Source organism: Sphaerodactylus townsendi, linkage group LG16 (assembly GCF_021028975.2).
Source record: "Sphaerodactylus townsendi isolate TG3544 linkage group LG16, MPM_Stown_v2.3, whole genome shotgun sequence".
Lineage (NCBI taxonomy): Eukaryota > Metazoa > Chordata > Lepidosauria > Squamata > Sphaerodactylidae > Sphaerodactylus > Sphaerodactylus townsendi.
This window is the reverse complement of record NC_059440.1, coordinates 22,343,970-22,363,713: the sequence shown is the minus strand read 5'-3', so window position 1 is coordinate 22,363,713 and position 19,744 is coordinate 22,343,970. Positions and strand designations below refer to the sequence as shown.

The 19,744-nt window shown below is 48.3% G+C and overlaps 1 protein-coding gene across 1 annotated transcript in view; it reads left to right on the top strand.

The window, feature by feature from the left end:
- The first annotated feature begins 1,415 nt into the window (after window positions 1–1,415).
- The window catches only part of PHC2 (polyhomeotic homolog 2), a 53,094-nt gene continuing 34,765 nt past the window's right edge, over window positions 1,416–19,744 (top strand). Inside the window, exons 1-2 of the mRNA XM_048519126.1 lie at window positions 1,416–1,691; window positions 4,208–4,419. Of these exons, the coding sequence (XP_048375083.1) occupies window positions 4,276–4,419 (144 nt within the window). The 5' untranslated portion in view covers window positions 1,416–1,691; window positions 4,208–4,275. The remainder of the gene's footprint in view (window positions 1,692–4,207; window positions 4,420–19,744) is intronic.

The window sequence follows — 19,744 nt, the reverse complement described above, 5'->3', positions numbered from 1 at the left end:
TAATAAAATAACAGTTCCCACTAAAACCTACCAGGGCCCCCCACCCGCTTCCCTTCTCCAAATATACCAAGTCAGACCAAGAATGCAAAGGAGGGGGCCCCCTGCCCCCGCAACAGTCCCCCAACAGGCAGCACCCAAGGCTATCGTTGTCAGTGGACTTAGAATGGTATAACTCCACGTAGAACTGCATATTAAGAAGACCAGATGGAGGCTTTGGCAAAGAGCTTGCTTTAACATGTATTGCTGCCTGTACCCCCTTTGGATGGATCACTGTAATACGTTCTTCAAATGGGTCACCATAATACAGGCTACTGGCATGTATTGTATTTGGGGCTGCCCTGGAAGGTTGTTCTAAGGCTGTAGTTTATCGGCTTTACAGAGTTGTTGCTATGGAGTTTAGCTATCATCAGTTTTATGTTGGTGTTGCTTGTTATCAGACGGCTTCCAGCCCCAATTCAGGGTGCTTGCTGGGTGGTTTCGGGCAAGCTTTGAAGTCTCTGGCTGTACATGGGGACATTTCACGGCTAATTTGATAAGCCACAGACTTGCTGGGGACTCCACCTGACTCAAGTTCGATGCAATATCATTCTCTTACCGAGACCGCCGTTTCGCTCCTCGCTCGGTAAGGTTGAAAAGCGAGTCATTGACTTTCCAATAAATTGAATGAAAAGGAGGGTGGTGGGGGTGGTGGTACATTTTGCAACACCGGTCCTTACCATCCCACTCCAAATTAATTTTGTATAATACAGGTCAGGTTCAGAATGTGGATTACTTAGGCACTGGAGGTTTTAATTTCTTATTCTGCTCAGGTTACATGCACGGCTGTGCTATTAATTAAAGAAAAAAAGCCTCCTAAGGATGCAGACAGGAATCGAACTTCTGGCCCAAGGTATGTCGAAGGCCGAGGTGTCCTTTCCTTTGCTTGGAAAAGGATGGATTACGGCAGCTGTCTGGCATCCCCTCTGTGCCCTGCCACCCCACAGCTGTGTCTTCCTTGGGTCTGGTTCTTAGCCCAAAGCATAGGATATTTGCTCCATGTCCCGGGCACGGGGACACGCTGTCCTCCTGCCCTCGGAGACTCGGTATCAGTCTCTAACGTGTCCCTCGGGAACAACGCTAAGCCGCTTGGTTGACCCTGTGAGATTAAAAAAAAATCTCCGAAACTATTTGCATGAAATACTGCAGGCAAAAAGCCGAGGCCCTGATTGGCTGTTGCTAAGCAACATCATAATCATCAGGAAATTAGGCTCTCTTCTTTATCTCCCCCCCTTCCCCTTCCAACCCTGAATATGTGCATGATTGTAGGGCTGCGCATAGGGGAAGGGAGCGGAACAAAGACAGATCGGGGATGCGCTCGTGCGCATGGAACCCGCTGTCCCTGATACGGCATTCTTGAAGAAGAGCCGACGCAGCACTGCTTTGAGACGGCTGGCAGGTTGGACTTGCCAGTTCAGGCTGTGCTCCATGGCCAAGGCAATCCCCCTTTGCAAGCAAGTTTGGGGTCCTGTCTGTGAAGAGGACACCTTTGCGCATGTTGGGTTATCAGTTATGGTGGGACGGAAGGCAGAGCTGAGGATGGACTCCTGACAGGCTGGCCTGGGCTCCAGCCGGACCGAGGGCCGCACGTGATTTCAGACTTGTCCAAGATGCGCGTTGCTGGGGTCATTCTTTAAAAAGCAAATGTGCTGGAGGTGGGTGTAGCATGCGTTCAGGTGGACTTTGTGAAAAGGGCATGCGGTGTTGTGAGCAATTTTGCCATGTGGAGCGTGTGTGGGGAGAGCATGTTTCAGAGTGCAGACGCTTGCAAACAAGGCTGGGCATCTTCTACACATCTATGTTCTTGCTGCACTAAAATTGGCTTTGTAAGAAAGCTCGGTTTTTGCTGATCCAAGTTTCTAGGCCTCAAGGTCAAGAGCAAGGATGGAGGCAGTGTTTGCTGAGGGCTTTGAGAAAGAGTTCCCATTGGGTTGGCAGGCCCAGGTGTTTTGTGTATGGGGTTCCTGCACATGGATCTCTGGGATGCAACCATCTTGCAGGATTTATAGTAGGATAACTGGCTGAGTTGAGGTGCGTAATCTCCCGTTCCCCTGATGTCCTGTGGTTATCAAGGGCTTGGAATATCTTCGTTGTTAAGGGAACGCGAACAACAGGGACTTTTTAGTTGTTTTTTTAAATGATGACTTGCGCAGGGAATGGAAATACAAAAGGTTTGTAATGTGTTGAGCAGTGTGGAATATTTATCTCCCCCTCTTATAAATTAACACTTGAGGTCACCCACTGAAGCCGATTGGCAGTAGATTTAGTAGAGAAAGTGGGTGTCATTTTTCAGCCAGCACATATTTTAAATCAGGCAATTCAGTGCTACCAGATTCTGCTATGACTACCGGTTTCCATAGCTTTGCCCCTCTCAAAAAAGAGCATCTGTTCCAGTGGCTGTTAACAATAAAAGGTAAAGGGGACCCTCCATGCTCAGAGGCAGTCTACCAAGCTCCTGAAGGTGGTCCTATCTTTCATGCTTTGCTTGTTGCAAAATGCACCTTTGGTCAGATCCATGAAGACTGTTCTGATGTTCTTATGAGTAAGGGCGTTTTCAGGGTAACTAGACATGTCCTGTTCTGACCAGGATGGCCCTGGCTAGCCAAAGGCCCGTTCTGCACATACAGAATAATGCACTTTCAATCCACTTTGAGTTCACTTTGCAGCTGGATTTTACTTTCAAACAGTTGTGAAGGTGGATTGAAAGTGCATTATTCTGCATGTGCGGAAGGGGACTTGGAACAGTCTCGCAGGGCTTCCAAGACGGAGTTGTTCTGCCAGGCTTTTGGAGAGGTCAGCCGTTGAGGGGGCACTCCCTGTATCTTATATTCTATCTTATATTCCATCTAGTTGCATATCTACTATTTTGACCACCCTCAGTGAGTGGCTTGTCTCTTGCTGTCATGTCATCTTATTCTATGGAGTTAGGGTTGGATTTTGTTTTATGGTTTTAGCTGGAAATGTTAATGGTTATGTTTTAATTGGTTGTACATCACCCAGAGCCCTTCGGGGGTGGGCAGGATATTAAATTCATTGAATGAATAAGTAAATGTGCAGAAGGAACCCTAGACTTGTAAGATCTTGTAGGCTAAGCAGGGATGTTGTTTTGAATGGAGACCACCTGGAACACCAGGGTTGCTGAGCAGAGGAAGCAAATGGCAAACTATTTCTGTTGCCTTGGAAACCCTACAGGGCTGACAGAAGTTTGTTGTGACTTGACAGTTTCCATTATCAGGCACGGAAGTTTCACTTATGTTGCTTCCCCTGAGTCATGTTTCTTTTAGGCTAGAAATCACTCACACAACTGGGCTAGCATCTTTTTGACGAACCTGTTTACAGGGCTTCGCTAAACTGGGGCAAGTTAGGCGTTTGAGTTTTAGAAGACCCCCCCAGAGGTTTAGAATACAGGGTTTGTGAAGAGCTACTGTGCGATCTCTCTAATTTGAGTGTGCGGACAAGAGTTTGGCAAATAAAGTTCAGCATAGGTAAGCTCAAGGTTGGAACAAAACCGAACTTTGTTGGTGGGACTTGAATGAGTAAAGACTGAGAAGGAAACAGAACTTGGGGTTGTGGAGTCTTTGAGGGAAATGTTGGCTCAGTGTGCAGTTATGGGGATGTCATGATGGCCATGATGGTAGAGGCCCTTAAAATGGTTCGTGGAGGATAGATCCATCCAGAAGCTACTGACCATGGTGCTTAAAAAGAACTTGCCCATTCAGAGACACTAAACTGGATAGACTTCAGATTTAAATTCTTAGCAGAGTCCTCATTTTGAAGCCACCAAGACATAGGCTATTGTTTTACCCACTGGCGATGTTTTGTTAGTAAATTGTTCCTCAAGTGAGGCAGTACCTCATTTTCTCTGACCAGAGTTCTCCATCCATCAGCTTCATTTGGGCAACTCTTAAGTTTGGGTTTCAGGGGATGAGGAAGGAAATCTTCTCTTTCTCTTCCCTCTGTCCCCATTTCTTTCACACCAGCTATCATGTCAGAAATATGTCTTGTGCAACCCTCTGCCCCGCCATTGTCTTTTCAAGAAAAGCCCAAACTCTTCAGACTTTCCTCCTGGTGGAGTTGCCTCACCCCCTTAGTCATTTAGGTTTTCTCTCTTTCCATCCTGTAAGATGCCACAACTAAAATCTTTAATATGCCTCCTTTTGTCTCCTGGCAGCTGAATCCACCCACTGTTGCCATCTTCCTCGTTCATTCCTGGCTCATTCGGTGCCCTGGGTGGGTGCCATGGATAACGAGCAGCTGCAAGCCCCCACTCCTTCCAGCGGCGCCGGTGCCATGACGACAACCACCACCACCACCAGCAACGGGCGCCAGACTGGGCCTCAGATCTCTGTGTACAGTGGGATCCCCGATCGCCAGACTGTCCAGGTGAGTGGCAGAGAGGATGCTCAGGAAGGATCTGGGTTCTGCTGTTTCCCATTGGGTAGGTTAGGCCCCTTCCGCACATGCAGAATAATGCACTTCCAATCCACTTTCAGTGCACTTTGCAGCTGGATTTTGCTATGTGGAATAGCAAAATCCACTTGCAAACAAGTGGATTGAAAGTGAATTGAAAGTGTGTTATTCTGCATACGTGAATGGGGCCTTAGAGAAGTAGGAAAGGAGATTAGGAATTTATTGCATTCTGTTTTCATTGCTGAACAATTCACTTTTGGAATTTCTGATGGCCTTGAACGCGGGTTGCTTTGAGAGGGGATTTGGTTTTTGGAGGAGAGGTGTATCAGTGGCCAAGAGCTATGGGGAATACAAGAGAAACACCCCCTGTGTTCAAAAAGTAGTCAACTCTTAAGATCGGGGCAAGCAAGCAACATCAGGGGATGGCGTTGACCTGTACGCCTTGTTTTGTTGCCTTCTGTGGGCAACAGGAAGATGCTGTGGGCAACAGGAAGATGGACTAGATATAGATAGATGGACCCCTGGTTGATCCAGCATGATTTATGTTGATCCTTGGGTGTCTCTGAAAATGGTAGGCTATACTTTAAGAACATAAGAACATAAGAACAAGCCAGCTGGATCAGACCAGAGTCCATCTAGTCCAGCTCTCTGCTACTCGCAGTGGCCCACCAGGTGCCTTTGGGAGCTCACATGCAGGATGTGAAAGCAATGGCCTGTTGAGGGGTGCAGTACTGAAGCGGGGTTCACACCCCAGATAGCAGAGATGCGCAACGCTCACACTGGAACACACAGCAGGAACTGAGACGCATACAGCTATATCAGCTTCCCAGAAGCAGTCCTTCTTTATTAGGTTCACAGCAATGTTGCTCTCTCTGACAAAGTGCTTTGCCAGGCGACAAGAAGACAAGAGTCTCACAGTACATAGCACACTGCTGCATTATATGCATTTCATCAACCAATCAGAATACCTTTCCAATTAGCTCCAGAAAGAGGCTGTCATAGAGAGGGGGTCATATGACACCTGTCATTTAGATTTTGTAGATCAGACATTTGTCCTGACATGGCCTTCTGCGGCTGTTGCTCCCGAGCACCTGGACTGTTAAGGCATTTGCAATCTCAGATCAAAGAGGATCAAGATTGGTAGCCATAGGCAAATTATTTATTTTTTTGCCTTCAGTTCCTCATTTTCAGTATTGGGGTGGGGAGGGGGAGGACTGATCATAGTGGCCTGTCTGTTTACAGTTGCCAATCTCCAGCTGGTGACTGGAGCTTGCCTGCTACTATAGTTTATCTCCAAGTGACAGAGAAAATGGCCGCTTTGAAAGGTGGATTTCCTGGCATTATACCCCACTGTGGCATTCTACCTCCCCTTCCCAAACCTTGCCCTTCTCAGACTCCGCCCCACAAATCTCTACATATTTCACAATCCAGAGCTGCCAACTCGACCTACTCTGCAGGGCTTTTATGAATTTTACTCTGATAATGTAGGTGAAGTTCTCTGAACTTTTAAACCACTGTAGGATAACTGCTGCATTATTGAATTGCCAGTTATTGATCTCTGTGCATGCTCATTATTAGATGCATTGAGAGATCTGAAAGGCAATGGACAATCCTGGTCCTGAAGTTGTAGGTTGGAATTTGGGTAAATGTAGCATTCAGAGAAATGCACTGCGGATCCAGAAGCTAAGAAGCAAATTTCCTGTCAGAATCTTCATCGGTCTGTGTGGTTCTTATTTCCCCCAGTCCTGTCAGTCAGGACTGAACCACACTGTTGCCTCTGCTTTTATTGTAGCAGCTGTGGGAGTGAGAGAGAAGGAGCCCTCTGCAATGGGTAGAGAAAACGATAACACAATTTTGAGGTTTGCTGGATCCTTTAGGACAGGGGTCCCCAAACTACGGCCCGGGGGCCAAATGTGGCCCCCTGAAGGCATTTATCCAGCCCGCCAGGCATGGCGGTGATGGCTCCATTCATGTGCAGTGGGGGCTCGAGGGAGAGGAGGAACCGGCCTCAACAGCTGTTGATTGCAATTACATGATGGCACCCCCAACTCTCCATGAATTTTCTGACCCAGAGTTGGAAACCTTACACGTGGCAACGCCTGCTCCGCCCTTCCCTCTCGGCTACTCCATGTGTTGCTTTCAGGCTTTCTGTTCCGCCTCACTCCCATTGGCATCAGCCAGGCTAGGTGAGAATTGCTTTGCAAGCTGAGCTGGCTAGGGAGGGAGAGCAGGAAAGATACCTAATCCTGGGTTAGATGGAATGCTTCATTGGGAAAGTTCTGCTTTTTTTACAGGGGAAGGTATTCCACAACCTCCCCAACAATATTTGGAGCCCACCCTGTACTTGACATACTTTGGTCACTGTTCTAAAAATAGACCATGACAGAAAGGCTGACAGGTGAAATCAAACATTTTACAATCATTTGTGCATAGGAATTTGTTCATAGTTTTTTTTAGTCCGGCCCTCCAACAGTCTGAGGGACAGTGAACTGGCCCCCTGTTTAAAAAGTTTGGGGACCCCTGTTTTAGGATCACCCTGAATCCCATTATGGGCTTATGAATAGGTGAGGATACAGCACCCTCTAGTGGTTTTCAGAGCACAGCTATATCATGTTTAGCTGTGATTTGAGGCAGGTTGGATATAAGTCAAGGTCCCTATAGTGATTTAGATATTTGCTGTGTCAGCCATTGGAAGTATGGGAAAGATAGTGTCGTATAGTGGTTATATTGGACTAGGATCTGGGAGATCAAATGTGAATGTCCACACTGTCTTGGAAGCTTACTGGTGACCGTGGATTCTCTTAGTCTAGCCTACCTCACAGAGTAGCGGAGATGATAACATAGAGAGGGGAGAAGGTTGTAACTTACTTTGGGTCTCTGTCGGGGAGAAAAGTAAAATAAGTTTTAAAATCTCTCCTTCAGGGGATCCCAACCCATCTCTTCGATTTCTACGTGGGTTACTGTTCCGAGTGTGCCTCCTGATAGGAAGGAGCAATGCTGCATGCAGAGCTGTAACAAGCAGCCTCCTCAGACAGTCTGCCATTGGGAGTGATTGCATAATCTGATCACAGCTGAATAATAACATTATGAAAATTATCTAGCGTTGGCGGAGGGCCATCTGCTACATCTCCACATGTCACTGTGTGCGTTCAGGAGATAATGTACCTGTACTGTCAAAACTTCAGGAAATGTTCCACCAAAGCAAAAGCCATTCGCTATCCTTTCTGAAAGATGTCTTGGTCTTTGTTCTTGACTGAAGGGCTGCTTTCTGTTCCAGTGTCCCAAATTCTCCTTTTCAAAAGACTGCAAAACATTGTATTTGTGTATTGTCGAAGGCTTTCACGGCCAGATTCAACTGGTTGTGGTGGGTTTTCTGGGCTGTGTGGCCATGGCCTGGTAGATTTTGTTCCTAATGTTTTGCCTGCATCTGTGGCTGGCATCTTCAGAGGCGTATCACAGGGGGAAGTCTCTCTCTCTGATGCACCTTCTCTCTGTGATACTCTCTCTGTGATAATTTGTATTTCCTTTGATTAGAAAGAATTTTGTTTCATGGAGATCAATGTGACAAAGGACAGCAAATTCCTCTGCAGGTTGCAAGGTATTTGATTGTAATGATAGCTCATTGGACCTTTAAAACCCATTAGTGTTTTAGTTGTGTTTCCTGTTCCAGACATGTCGATTGAAAGAACAGTCACGCAAGTAAGATAGATGCCTGTTCTGAAACTCTGCTCCTTTTCTAGGTGTTCCACTTTTGTTTTTGCAAAAACCTATTCATTTTTATGCGATTGAGTGCGCGCGCATGCATTGCGCAGAGGAGGCAAAGGGTCCCTTTGAAACAGGACGAGCGGTGTAATCATGTGCACAGGCATCATTTTAAAAGCATCATTTCTGCATTTGTATGGGCTGCTCTGTAGTGAAACAAGGACTGTGTTGTGCATGCTTGCTAATGTACATGTCTCAATAGCTTTTGGGTTTTTTTTAAGTGGGGCAAAGTCTAATGTGCTGCTGACACAGACGTTGCAGGAGGAAAAGTGAACGAAATCAAATGGATAAGATCATAGGACAGTGACTCTGAGCTGCTCTGATGTCGAAGGGCCCCTTGAAATGGAAATCAAGCAGCCCCTTTTAAAGTCTAGCAAAGTGGATTTCAGCTTAAGCTTTTCTGAGTTGGGCCTCACTGTTTCAGCTGATCATTGTATTTTTACAGCATCACATAGTTGCTGGAACTCTGGAACTTCCCTTGTCAAAAAAAGGGTGGGGTTCAACTTTTATTTTGTTTTAAGAACTTTTTTCCCTTTGCAAAAGAGGGCTGCCTAGAAGAGTCTGGAGGAAGTCAGCTTGGATCCACATTTTTGGCGGAACAGATCCAGATTCTCTCGGTGAAACGTAGTTCCTGCCGCCAAAGTGGTTGGGAGATGCTGAACGGAAGCCTGCATCCCGGAACCTCCCCTCCGCCCCCCTTCTCTTGCCAGTGTCAGAGGCAGGAGTTCAAAGGTCATTCCTTTGTCCTGCCGGTTCGGCATGCTGTTTTGGGAGAGGCGGAGAGCTCCCAGAGGCCACCTCTGGCAAGTGGTGGATTGGAGCGTTGGGAGGAAGCTGGGGCTGGGCTACTTTTGTGCATAAACAGATGGGAAGTGGGTGGGCCCAAGGGGGGAATCTGTTGTCCTTGCAGCACCCTGATAAAAGGACGCTGCAAGTTTTGAATGCAGAGAGGTTTGCTTCTCTGGGGGAAGGGAGTGCTGCAGACGGTGGGGCGCAGCCTGCCTACTACTCCCTTGCCAGTCTCAAGTATCCCTCTAGGCCCGAATTGCTCATTTGACTCTTTTAAGGGTCTGAGTTGTTGCAAAGACTTGGAAATCTTGGGTCTCGGCCACCTGGTGTAAGTATCCTCATTTTCTCTGTGAACTCTGGCACTCTCTGGCAGGAGAGGCCCGTGCCCTTGGAGAGATTTGGGATTGAGGATCTCCAGCAAATTGGAGAGTCCTGCATCCATCTGGGATGGGGTCAGTATGATTTTGGAGCATGCATTCAAATCCCCCAGGTTTGTGCTCTTGCCCTGCTGAATTGTTATTTCATGTTATTAGGAGCATGTATGCAGGGAGGGAGGGAGGAGGGAGATCTGTGCTGCCAAAAGTCACTTTGCTTTGATTACGGAAGGGAAATGGTAATGGTTTCTGGGCTTGAGGACCATGGAGTGCAGTTTTACTACTGAAGATCGTTTTTTTTCTGCCACCCTGTTTTTGGTCTCTCCCCTGGCTGGAAGGGCCATTCCTTAAAGGGAAAGGAGAAGACGAGAAATTCGCCACTGACTACCCTGTGGTTATTTGGGCTGAAAGACAAACATCCCATTCATACTTGTTTTATTTTGGGGCATTTAATGTTTTGGTATGCAGTTCTGCGGGATGAGGACATGTGTATTTTGCAATGCAGCGTACATGTGGGGCTCAGAATACTTCATCCGGAGACTCTCTGCTTTTATTCATGAGCGGCCCATGCCTCCTTCCCAATTCCCCCGTTGGTGATTCTAGAAAACATAAGTTTTTTAGGGATAGAGCAGGCTGCCTCTTGGAGGTATCATCTCAATTGGACACAGTTGGGTGTAGATAATTTGATTGTTGACGCATTCCGGAGGCAGAAAATGCAGCAAAATTTCCTTTTTGCCGGGGGGGGGGGGGGGGAAGGCTGCCTGTTACATTTCTGCATGGATTGCTGATCAGCTTTGCCACTTTTCAGTCGGTGGGCATACTCATAGTAGTCAAATGCATGTGGTGTTCAGATGGAGTAACTCTCCATTATTGGATGATAGTGGGGTCAGAATTCAGAGGGACCTCTAGTGAGAACAGAGCACTGAAGCAGGACTGAGGGAATTGGCTGGCATATAGGTTGCACAGGAAGCTTCAGCAATCAAAAAAGCAGGTTTGTGAGGAAACAAGGATGATGTAAGCCGTTGTGATAGGAGATTTCTGCACTAGACTTTGATAGCCCTTCCCTCTTCCAGGGAGTTACAGATATGAAAGAGAATTACCTCCCCAGACTACACTTCCCAAAGTGCTTTGGAATAAAAGTCGTCATAACCTGGCCCAAAACTTTAGAGTACTCTGCTTGTGGTGATGAGCCATCTTATAACAATCAGCTGAGCTGGAAAGGAATGTTCACAAACATTCCAGCGATTGGGGCAAAGACATCTAAACTCTTGAATCCAGTTAATGTGAGGGAAAGGAAAGCTGTCAGTTTTCCTGGGATTGAAACCTTACTTACGTAGGCTTTAGGAGGTAGGTTAGGAAGCCCAGAAGAAAAGTCAGGAAGCAGAATAGGGAACGCCTTGGATCTGCAAAAGATAGTGGGGCTGGGGAACTGAATCATGGGCCCCTTTCACACATGCAGAATGATGCACTTTCAATCCACTTTCACAATTGTTTGCAAATGGATTTTGCTGTTCCGCAAAGCTGCAAAGTGCATTGAAAGTGATTGAAAGTGCATTATTTTGCATGTTTGGAATGGGCCATAGTTGGGTTGAGGGGAGCTGGGAGGAGGGCAGAATTTCACATGTTGATTTGAATTGGGCAACCCCTATGACTCTTATCCTTTCAGATAGAAGCTACCCCCGCAATAACCCTTTGATCCACATTGCTCTGGTTCATTTCACACACAGCAGCAGCCAAGCCAGGTTCATCTTCCTAATCTCACACATATAGCAAAGGAGCCAAGGCTGTAGAATCCTTTCCCCACAGCTTCCCTCCCTCCTCCCGCAGTCCCTTCCCCCCCTTTCAACCCCATGCCCCCGTTTTGTCACACAATCAAACCTCCCTCCGATTGGGAAGAGCCCGGTTTGAGGACGTGTCTGCTGGGCTGCCAACAGCCCAAGATGTTCTCTCCTCCGGCTGGCTGGTGTGATCTAAACCATGCATCCTCAGGGCACACCGCATGGGTCATGCACCTCACTTTCATGTGGGCATTTGAGGAAATATTTCCAAGGGTCTTCTGTTTGGGCCACCAGGCTGGTAACGCTGGTTTCTCCCGCCCCGCCAGGGGCAGAGAGGCTTTTCTCTGAAAAACTCTCTGCTCCCCTGGGTATGAGAGAATTCTCGCAGAGTACAGGCAACGGGTAGAGAATGAGGGATGGCCAGTTGGTGGTCGGGCAAGCAGTTTGAAAATACTTGCAAGAGTCAAGAGTGCCCTGACCTTGCTGCCGCCAGTTAACCTCTGACCCTCCTTTCCCTTTAGGGAGTGGGTGATACTCTGGGATGTATTTCACAGGGAACTTCTCTGTTGTTGTCCTCCTCTTCTTTGGCTGTTTCCCCAATATTTTTAAAAGAGTGTTTCAGTGTGTTTTGGCTTATCGAATAGATCCATCGCTGCTGTGCGTGTTGGTGGGGGCAGGGAGGATCCTGGTTTGTTTCTTTGAAGACAGCAGCTCATTTTGAGTTTTGGTCCCCTTCAACCTTTTCAGGTCAAATCCCAGGCCGATTGAAAAGCGGGAGCGTGGTTTGTTTATGAAAATATAGCTTTTGGGAAACGAAACTTGCAGAGCAGCAAGAGTGGAGCCAAATATTTTGTTTTGCAGCACCAAAATAGCATGGCCTGACTCTCTAAGGGGAAAAAAAAGCAGAGTTGGAAACCTTGTGGTACATTCTCAGCAAACCCCTGAAATAATCCTTCTGATTTTATTTTTAACACAATTTTATTGAATCATAATAAATCAGACATATTAAACATTGTGAAACTTGCATATATCTGCTATTCACTCAGTTTTCCAACCTCATTACATTCTAGTTTAAATTTGATACATCTGATGATTAATAAAAAGTTCCATGCTTTTTATCTGCATTGCCCTTTATGCTTTAGTTGCCCAGATCATGGTTATAAGATTATTTAATTTATTGTTCACTAACTTATATAGTCCAAGAAAACTTTCCATCTTCTCTTGTAATCTTTAGAGGGTCTGTTATACACCAAATATGTTTGTTTTGCCGTTGCTGAATATCCGGCAAATTTTGATAGAGGGGCTGTAACCCTGATTCCTGTTGAGCTAGGCGTCAAATGGTCCTTCCTTCTGCTCTTAACTTTCATTTGCAGTTAGAAGGGATTTAGTTGTTTGCACAAGAGTGTCTGACCACTGCCATGTAATAGGCAGTCCCTTGACCACCGCCTTCAGCCTAAGTAAAATAATATCTTGAACCGCCCAGAGCCCCTAGGGGATGGGGCGGTATAAAAGTTTAAATAATAAATAAATAAATAAATAAATAAATAAATAAAACCATGAGGAAAGGCAGAATGTAAATAGTTTAATAAATAAATGTATTAGGGGTGACCAGTGTTCACCAAGAAGTATGAGAACTCTACGGATGAAGAACATATATGTATCTCAACAGCTAATATATATATTTGTGGTGGCCGTGTGGACTTTTTATATTCTAGGAGAGAGAGGAAGGAATCATTCCTGGTTCAGATAGAACACTGATTTTCAAAACGTTTATCACGAGACATTTCTAGTATGTATGGGGAGGATCAGTAAACCTCCTGCGGCTTCAAAGCCCTCATCCGCAAAGGAGGGTGGCCATTGCTTCTCTGCATGAATCAGGCTATGCCTCCCTCCAGTTCAGCCAGCTTGTAGGCAACTGACTGTTACTTAGCTGTGAGAATTATCACTCTGGTGTTGCTCAGAACAGTGATAACTAATTCAGATACAGAATATGGCATACCTGAGGAAAGGTAATTCTTCTACATTCTTTAAATGGGATTTTAAAAAAGTGTTCCTCCAGTTTTAACTCCGAAAAAACATGCTTCTGCTCTCTAAAGGTAGGTACACCACTGAGCTCGGGGTGGGGGGTGGGCGAGTAGAAATTCTGCCCCTCCCCCCTGCTTTCCATCCCATGATAAATGGTTTCAAGTGGATTACATGGTGCTTTCATGGCATGGTGTGGTAACTCTTTCCTGGGGCCGAATTACTGAGATCCGGTTTTCCAAAGGGACAAAATGACTTTTTCAGGATTGTGTTTGCTTTCAGCTGTTTTCCTAATCACTTCTCTCCCCTGTAGCTTAGACAAAGCTAGTGTTTCTCCTCTGTAGACCAGGATGGGTGTGAGGAGGGAGGGGGAAATGAAAATAAACATTTTAAAAAGATTTAAGAAGTTTAAATCAATTTGGATTCTCCCCACAGCTATATTTCTTTCTTTTAAAAAATAGCCTGGTTTAAAAATGAAGCCTCAAGAGGTTGCAAACAATTTAAACCTAAATAGATGACTCTTTTATGAATGTACGCAAGGCTTGCTTTCCTTTGTAAAGAAAGAGCAGAGAAGAAACCTCTCTATTAGTTACCATACAGGCTAAGAGGCTGTGCATTAATATTATGGTTTGATTGGGGGTGGAGGGGTTGGGGGCTGGCAAGGTGCCCCCTGCTCTTTCTTGGTGACCTTTTACTGTCAGTTCAGGCTTAATGATGCCTGGATCTGTAGTTATCTCACTCCTCTTAATTATAAGTGTCAGTCAAAAAGCCCTGGACATTTACTTTTCATCTTCTTGAGCGGAATGATATTACCTGTAGTTACTCCAACCATTTTTGCTGCTGATTGAGAACAGGAACGTGGGTGGGGGTGGGGGAGGCAGGGCTGGTTGTTAAACAAAGAGTTTGGGCAGACTGAAGCAGCAAAGGATGCAGGAAAGGAGAATCACTTCCAGTGTTGATTTTTACCTCTTCCTAAACATTAGTAGAAGAGAAGAGATCTTGGCTTGGATCCTACCAAAAATATCACCAGACAGAATAGTTTGCATCAACAGAGTACAACTTTCTTGCCTCCCCCTTTCCTGAAGCCTGAGATGATGTTCTGGGGGCAGAAGACCCCTTCCTCTGGAACAGGATGAAGTGGGGAATCAAGAGACAAACCAGCAAAAATTGAGCCTCTCCTTCTGTCAGCAGAACTTTCATCGGGATCCAAGTCAACCACCCTTTAAATCGAAACAGGTTGCATGTAGTCATAATGCCTTTCCATAGGCTCAACCAGTACAAGGGCAAACTGGTAGGAGGAGAATGGGCAAACTTCTGAGCTATGCAGACCCCTTCATCAGGCTGGATTTCTTTTTTAATAAAAGAGGCTAAGCCCAGTCTTGTAAGCATTCTGAGCAGGTATGCAGATTCCCAAAGGGAGAAGCCATAAATGTAAGCAGGCGATTAAAAATGCAAATCCCTCCCTCTAGGAAGATACCTGTGATCAGGTACTGGCCTTTGTTTTCTGTTTTCAGCTGATGCTTCCCTTTGTGGCTTCTTGCTCCTGGAAATTCCCGGGGATTATGCATATTTACAGGGAAGGATGAATCTTTCCCTGGGTGGTCCTCATTTGTGGTTTTTTAAAAACTAAGTAAAGACTCTGTTCAGAGGAGCCCTGCTGTGCAAAGGGGTAAATTGCAGTAACACAATCCCGAGAGAACTTGATTTCACGTAGTCCCGAGAGAAGTTGATTTCAGGTTGTCGGCTCAAAGTTGACTAAGCCTTACACCCATATAAAGTCAGTAAAATTACCCAGTTTGCTGGGGGCACTGAAGCTAACAAGATGGCCGACCGGGTCGGAGCCTTGCAGCAGAGCTCCGCTACAATGGGTTTGTAACTCCTTTTTTTGGCACCCAAAAACCCAGAAAAATTTGTACCCACCGGACGGTGTGCTTTTGGTTAGCACGGCAGTGATTTCTGTGTGAGTCCGCGGCTGCTTGAAGACCTGAATATATTTGAACACGTCTGGCTGAGGACGAGTGTGGCTGAATGCGGCAGTACGGTTAAGCCGCTCGCCCCTCGTCTCCGCTTTCTGTGCCTCCGCCTTGTTTCGGCTTGTGCCTTTCATCTCTGACTTACGTCTGTAATTTGCGGCGCTTTCGGGCCAGTGTTAGGAGTAGTGGTGGCGGTGGGGGAGCTGGTGGCAGAAACTCCCTCGCCCGTCGCCGTGAGTACCATCCACCGAAACCGCGACCAGGGCTGCTGGGGCCGGCGGGCGTGGGCGGAGCCGACGCGATCCCCCTGCGCCGGGCATTGTGAGACTCAAGCCCGAGGCGGCCCGAGGCGGCGGCGGCGGAGTTCAGTGGGCGCGAAAGCCTCGGTGGAATAAGCTTGTCGACCACCGCCCAGATTCCCTGGTGCCGCCGAGCCGGGCACTACAGAAACCGAGCCCGAGGCGGAGGTGAAGACGACGATCGATGCCTTCAGTGCTGCCGGGCCGTTTGCCTTTCGTGAGCCGTTTGCCTTTCCGGTTACTTCCCTGTGCCCTCCACCTGCAGCGTGGGCAGAACTGCTGGCGACAGTGGGAGCGTTAAGTGGCAGGGGCGCTTCAGCTGCCGCCTGGGATTTTGCCTTGTCTGCCGGGTGGGTTGGGAGCAGGCCCGAGCGGAAAGAGCGGTGAACTGACAACAACTGCGCGGCTATACCGCGAATTGTAGAAATTGAGCCCGAGGCTGCAGGGCGGCCGATTACACCGAAGCGAGGCCTGAGTATAGAGGCCGAGTTACACAGAACCGCGTTGTGGATGCTGAAAGAGGCGGCTCTGTGGTTTCAGTGCTGATGCAGTCAATAGGCGGCGTTCTCCAACCAGGAAGTAGTTCGCCAGCCCTCTCGGCACCTAAAAGTTGACTGTGCGAAAGCTTAACATCGTGTGTACTGACCAGCAGCAAGCGCTACTGTTATTGCTCATTTAGGACTCAGCAAATTGTGGATGCCCGGACCGTGGTTGGGTGGCAGTATGATTTGCAATTAGAGGATCAGTGGCAGTGACTCCCCTCGCGGCTGCCCTGCAATAAGCCCCTTCCTGTAAGCCATCCCCTTTTTTCGGATTTTGTCGGCCTAAAGCCCGGTCCAAAGAGTTCTCCCCAGGTGGTGTGAGCCCTGGGTTGGGACTCTTTGATGGGGATTACATGACCATATTTACATAATTAATAATCGTGCTTGCCATAGTTAGAGAGTGTTAGTTTAGTTCATGGATTAGGTAATGTTGTGAAATGAATTAGATTTGCATATTTAGTTAGTTGGTTGGATACTTCTGGCGGGTGTTAGCCCGAGAATCTGAGTCCACTGCGATTGGAGAGTTTTTCAGGAGTGATAGAACTAGGAGGACTATAGGAAATGGGGGCCCCACTTGGGGGCGTCGAGGATCCGAATGTTGATGGAGACGGAATTATATCACGGTGGCCGGCTGACCATATGAGAGGAGGTGGTAGAAAGAGAAATGCTTCGCTCACCTCCTGACCTCCGAACCTATCCCGAGGAACGTAGGTGGTAGGGTTCAGAGAGACTCAGCTTCGTCATTGGTGCTGTGTGCAATGCCAGATCCATAAATAATAAGACCACAGTCCTCCGGGATTTTCTCGGGGACCTGCAGATGGACCTGGCTTGTATCACCGAGACCTGGAATTAGCGTGAAGGGGAGACCGTAGCCTTAGCCAGGGTCTCACCCCCAGGATTCAGCGTGCCTGCACCGATCACGAATACGGGGCCGGGGGGGAGGCGTGGCAATGTTCGTCAAGTAATGCCATCCCTTTTAGGGCAGCCCCGGTCCCGGAGGTCGATGGTTTTGGAGTGTGTTGGCCTGGAGTGGATTTGGCCCAGGAGAGGTTGGCTGTTCTCCTGATGTGCCGATTATTACAAAGCGCACCGGGAGATAGCCTGCAGCGGCTGCTGGAGGTGGTGGCGGACTGGGCGCTCGAGGTTTCCCCAGGCTTATTGTTCTGAAGGGACTTCAATGTCCGATGTCGACGCCGCCTACATCAATCTTGGTGGTTCGCCGGACCCTGTGGTGTCATCTATGGCAGCACCTGGGCCTCTCCTTAATTAACTCTGGCCCCCCACCCAGGCGCGAGGCTGGACACACACTGGACTTTTGGTCTTCGGGTCAGAGGGTTAATATGGTCCATATCCTCTATTGGACAGAAGTGCCATGGTCTGATCCTTCATTAATGCCCCTGAAGGTTCGGGTGGACGCTGTCAGCAACAACCCACCTGTCTAGGCTGACGAAGCGGATTTTTGCTCCGCCAGCGGAGACTTATGGGATCCTGTTGGATTCCTGAATGCTCTCGCGGGACTTCTGAACCCACCGGTACCCTCGATGAGCTAGTGGAAGACTGGAATTCCCGCCTTTCCGATGCCATCCCGAGGAAGTTAAAAGCTCCCCAAGCGTCCTTTCTACGCCCCCGCTGACTGGCTCCTTGGTATACTGGAGGGAGCTGCTCGCCGTATGAAGCGGGAACTTGAGACGACTAGAAGCCGGAAGGTATGGAGGAAAGCTCGTGACCATTAAGCAACACGCAACACTATCTTATAGGACGTTTATGCGAAGGCCTATGAGATGGCTTAATGTGAAGGAAGCTGAAAAGAGTGTTTTTCTCCCTCCTCCTAAGCGTCTGCTAGCTCTGCGCCCAGCACAATTGTTTCGGATTATTCGGTCTTTGACCCTCACCGCTGTCTGAGGGTCTACAAATTGTCAATTGGCTCTTAGCTGTGAGGCATTTTCTAGAGCTTTTTTTGCAAGATAAAGTCATAGTCGGCTCCATGCCAGGACACTCCCTGCCACCTTTTGTGAGACAATATCGCTTAACTGGAGGCACCCTTGTCGAGTCTTCTCTGGCCCTTTGTTTGACCCAGTTCTCCCTGCTCTCGGAAGCCGCTGTTGACAGGGCCCTAGCTGCTGTTAGACCTTACTACCTGTCCTCTGGATCCGTTCCCTCCTGGTTTACCAAAGCGCGTTGTATGGAGCTACCGCCCCACCTGTTGAGTATCATCAATAACTCCCTTGAAGCAAGGAGTTTTCCCTGGCGGAGTTGAAGGAGGCAGTGGTCCGCCCACTCTTGAAAAAGCATCCATCGTTAGGATCCAGGTGGATGCTGGCCAATTACCGCCCCGCCTCGTAATCTTTCGTTTCTGGGGAAGGTAATTGAGAGAGTGGTGTTGGAGCAGCTTCGGGGCTTCCTGGAGGACACATCGGCTTTTGATCCCTTTCAGTCCGGTTTCCGTGCTGGACATGGGACGGAGACTGTTCTCGTCGCTGTCACAGATCAGCTCCGCTTACCAACTTGACCGAGGCGGATCGGCGCTGCTGGTCTTATTGGATCCTCGACCAAGCGGCGCTTTGATGGTGGTTACGATCCGCGATGCCTGGACCCAACCGCCTCATGCTTACCGCTTCCGCGGGTGCGCGGGCACTGTTATCCTAAATGGATTGCTTTCGTTCCTCCGGAATCGGACTCAGCAAGTAATGGTGTGGGGACCAAGCTTCCCGGAGGTGCTTCGCTTCATTGTGGTGGTACCCCTCGTGGTTTTCTATTGTCCCCACTATTATTTAACATCTATATCTGCGACCCCTTGCTCAGTTGGTGCGCGATGCTTTGGGCTGACGTGTCATCAGTACGGTCGATGCATCACGCGAGCTCATTCTTCTGTTGATGGAGAGCGGCCACCGCCTCTGCAGCTCTCCAGCATTGCTTGAGAGGTCAGTGGCTGGTTGGTTGAAACAGAGCAGGTTGAAACTGAATCCCAGCAAAGACGGAGACCTCTATGGCTGGAATTCGTCAGGGGGAGGGGATTTCCAGCTACCGCCCGGTGTGGGAGGGGACTGTATTGGCACCAGCCCCCTCTGTCCGCGACCTGGGGTCCACCTGGATTACGATCTTTCAACCAGAGCACCTGTGGGTGGCTCCATATAAATCTCGGTCGTGAGATTTTTACCATCTCCGTCAGGTCTCCGGCGGCTGGTCCCTCTTCCTTCTCCCGTAAGCTGACCTTTGGCACATCTGTGGTCCATGCAACGGTCAGTGCCTCCAGGTTGGGGAGCTATTGCCAACTCGCTCTACGCTGGTTTTCCCTTATGGCATTCGCTGGCGGTCGAGAGGATTAAAATGGTCCAGAATGCAGCGGCTCGTATGCTTTACAGGGGAGTGCCATCGCGGCGAGAACACATTACACCTGTGCTCCAGCCGCTTCTGCACTGGCTGTACCAGTTGAATACCCGTAATCACTTTCGCAGGTGTTGGTGTTGACCTTTAAAGACGTCTTTACTGGCGGCCTGGGGCCTCCGTACCTGCGGGACCGTCTTACCCCATATGTCCCAAACGGCGGCCTCTGCGCTCAGCAGAGTTTTCACTTACTGGTGATCCCTGGCCCCTCAATGATAACGGCTGGCAGCCTTCTACCAGGGCCAGAGAGCCTTTTACTGCTCTGGCCCCGCAGCCTGGTGGAACGCAGCTACCACTGCTTTTTTCATCTGTCCCGGGCCCTGCGCGGACCTCGCTACGCATGAGTTCGCGCCAGGGCCTGTAAGACGGAATTGT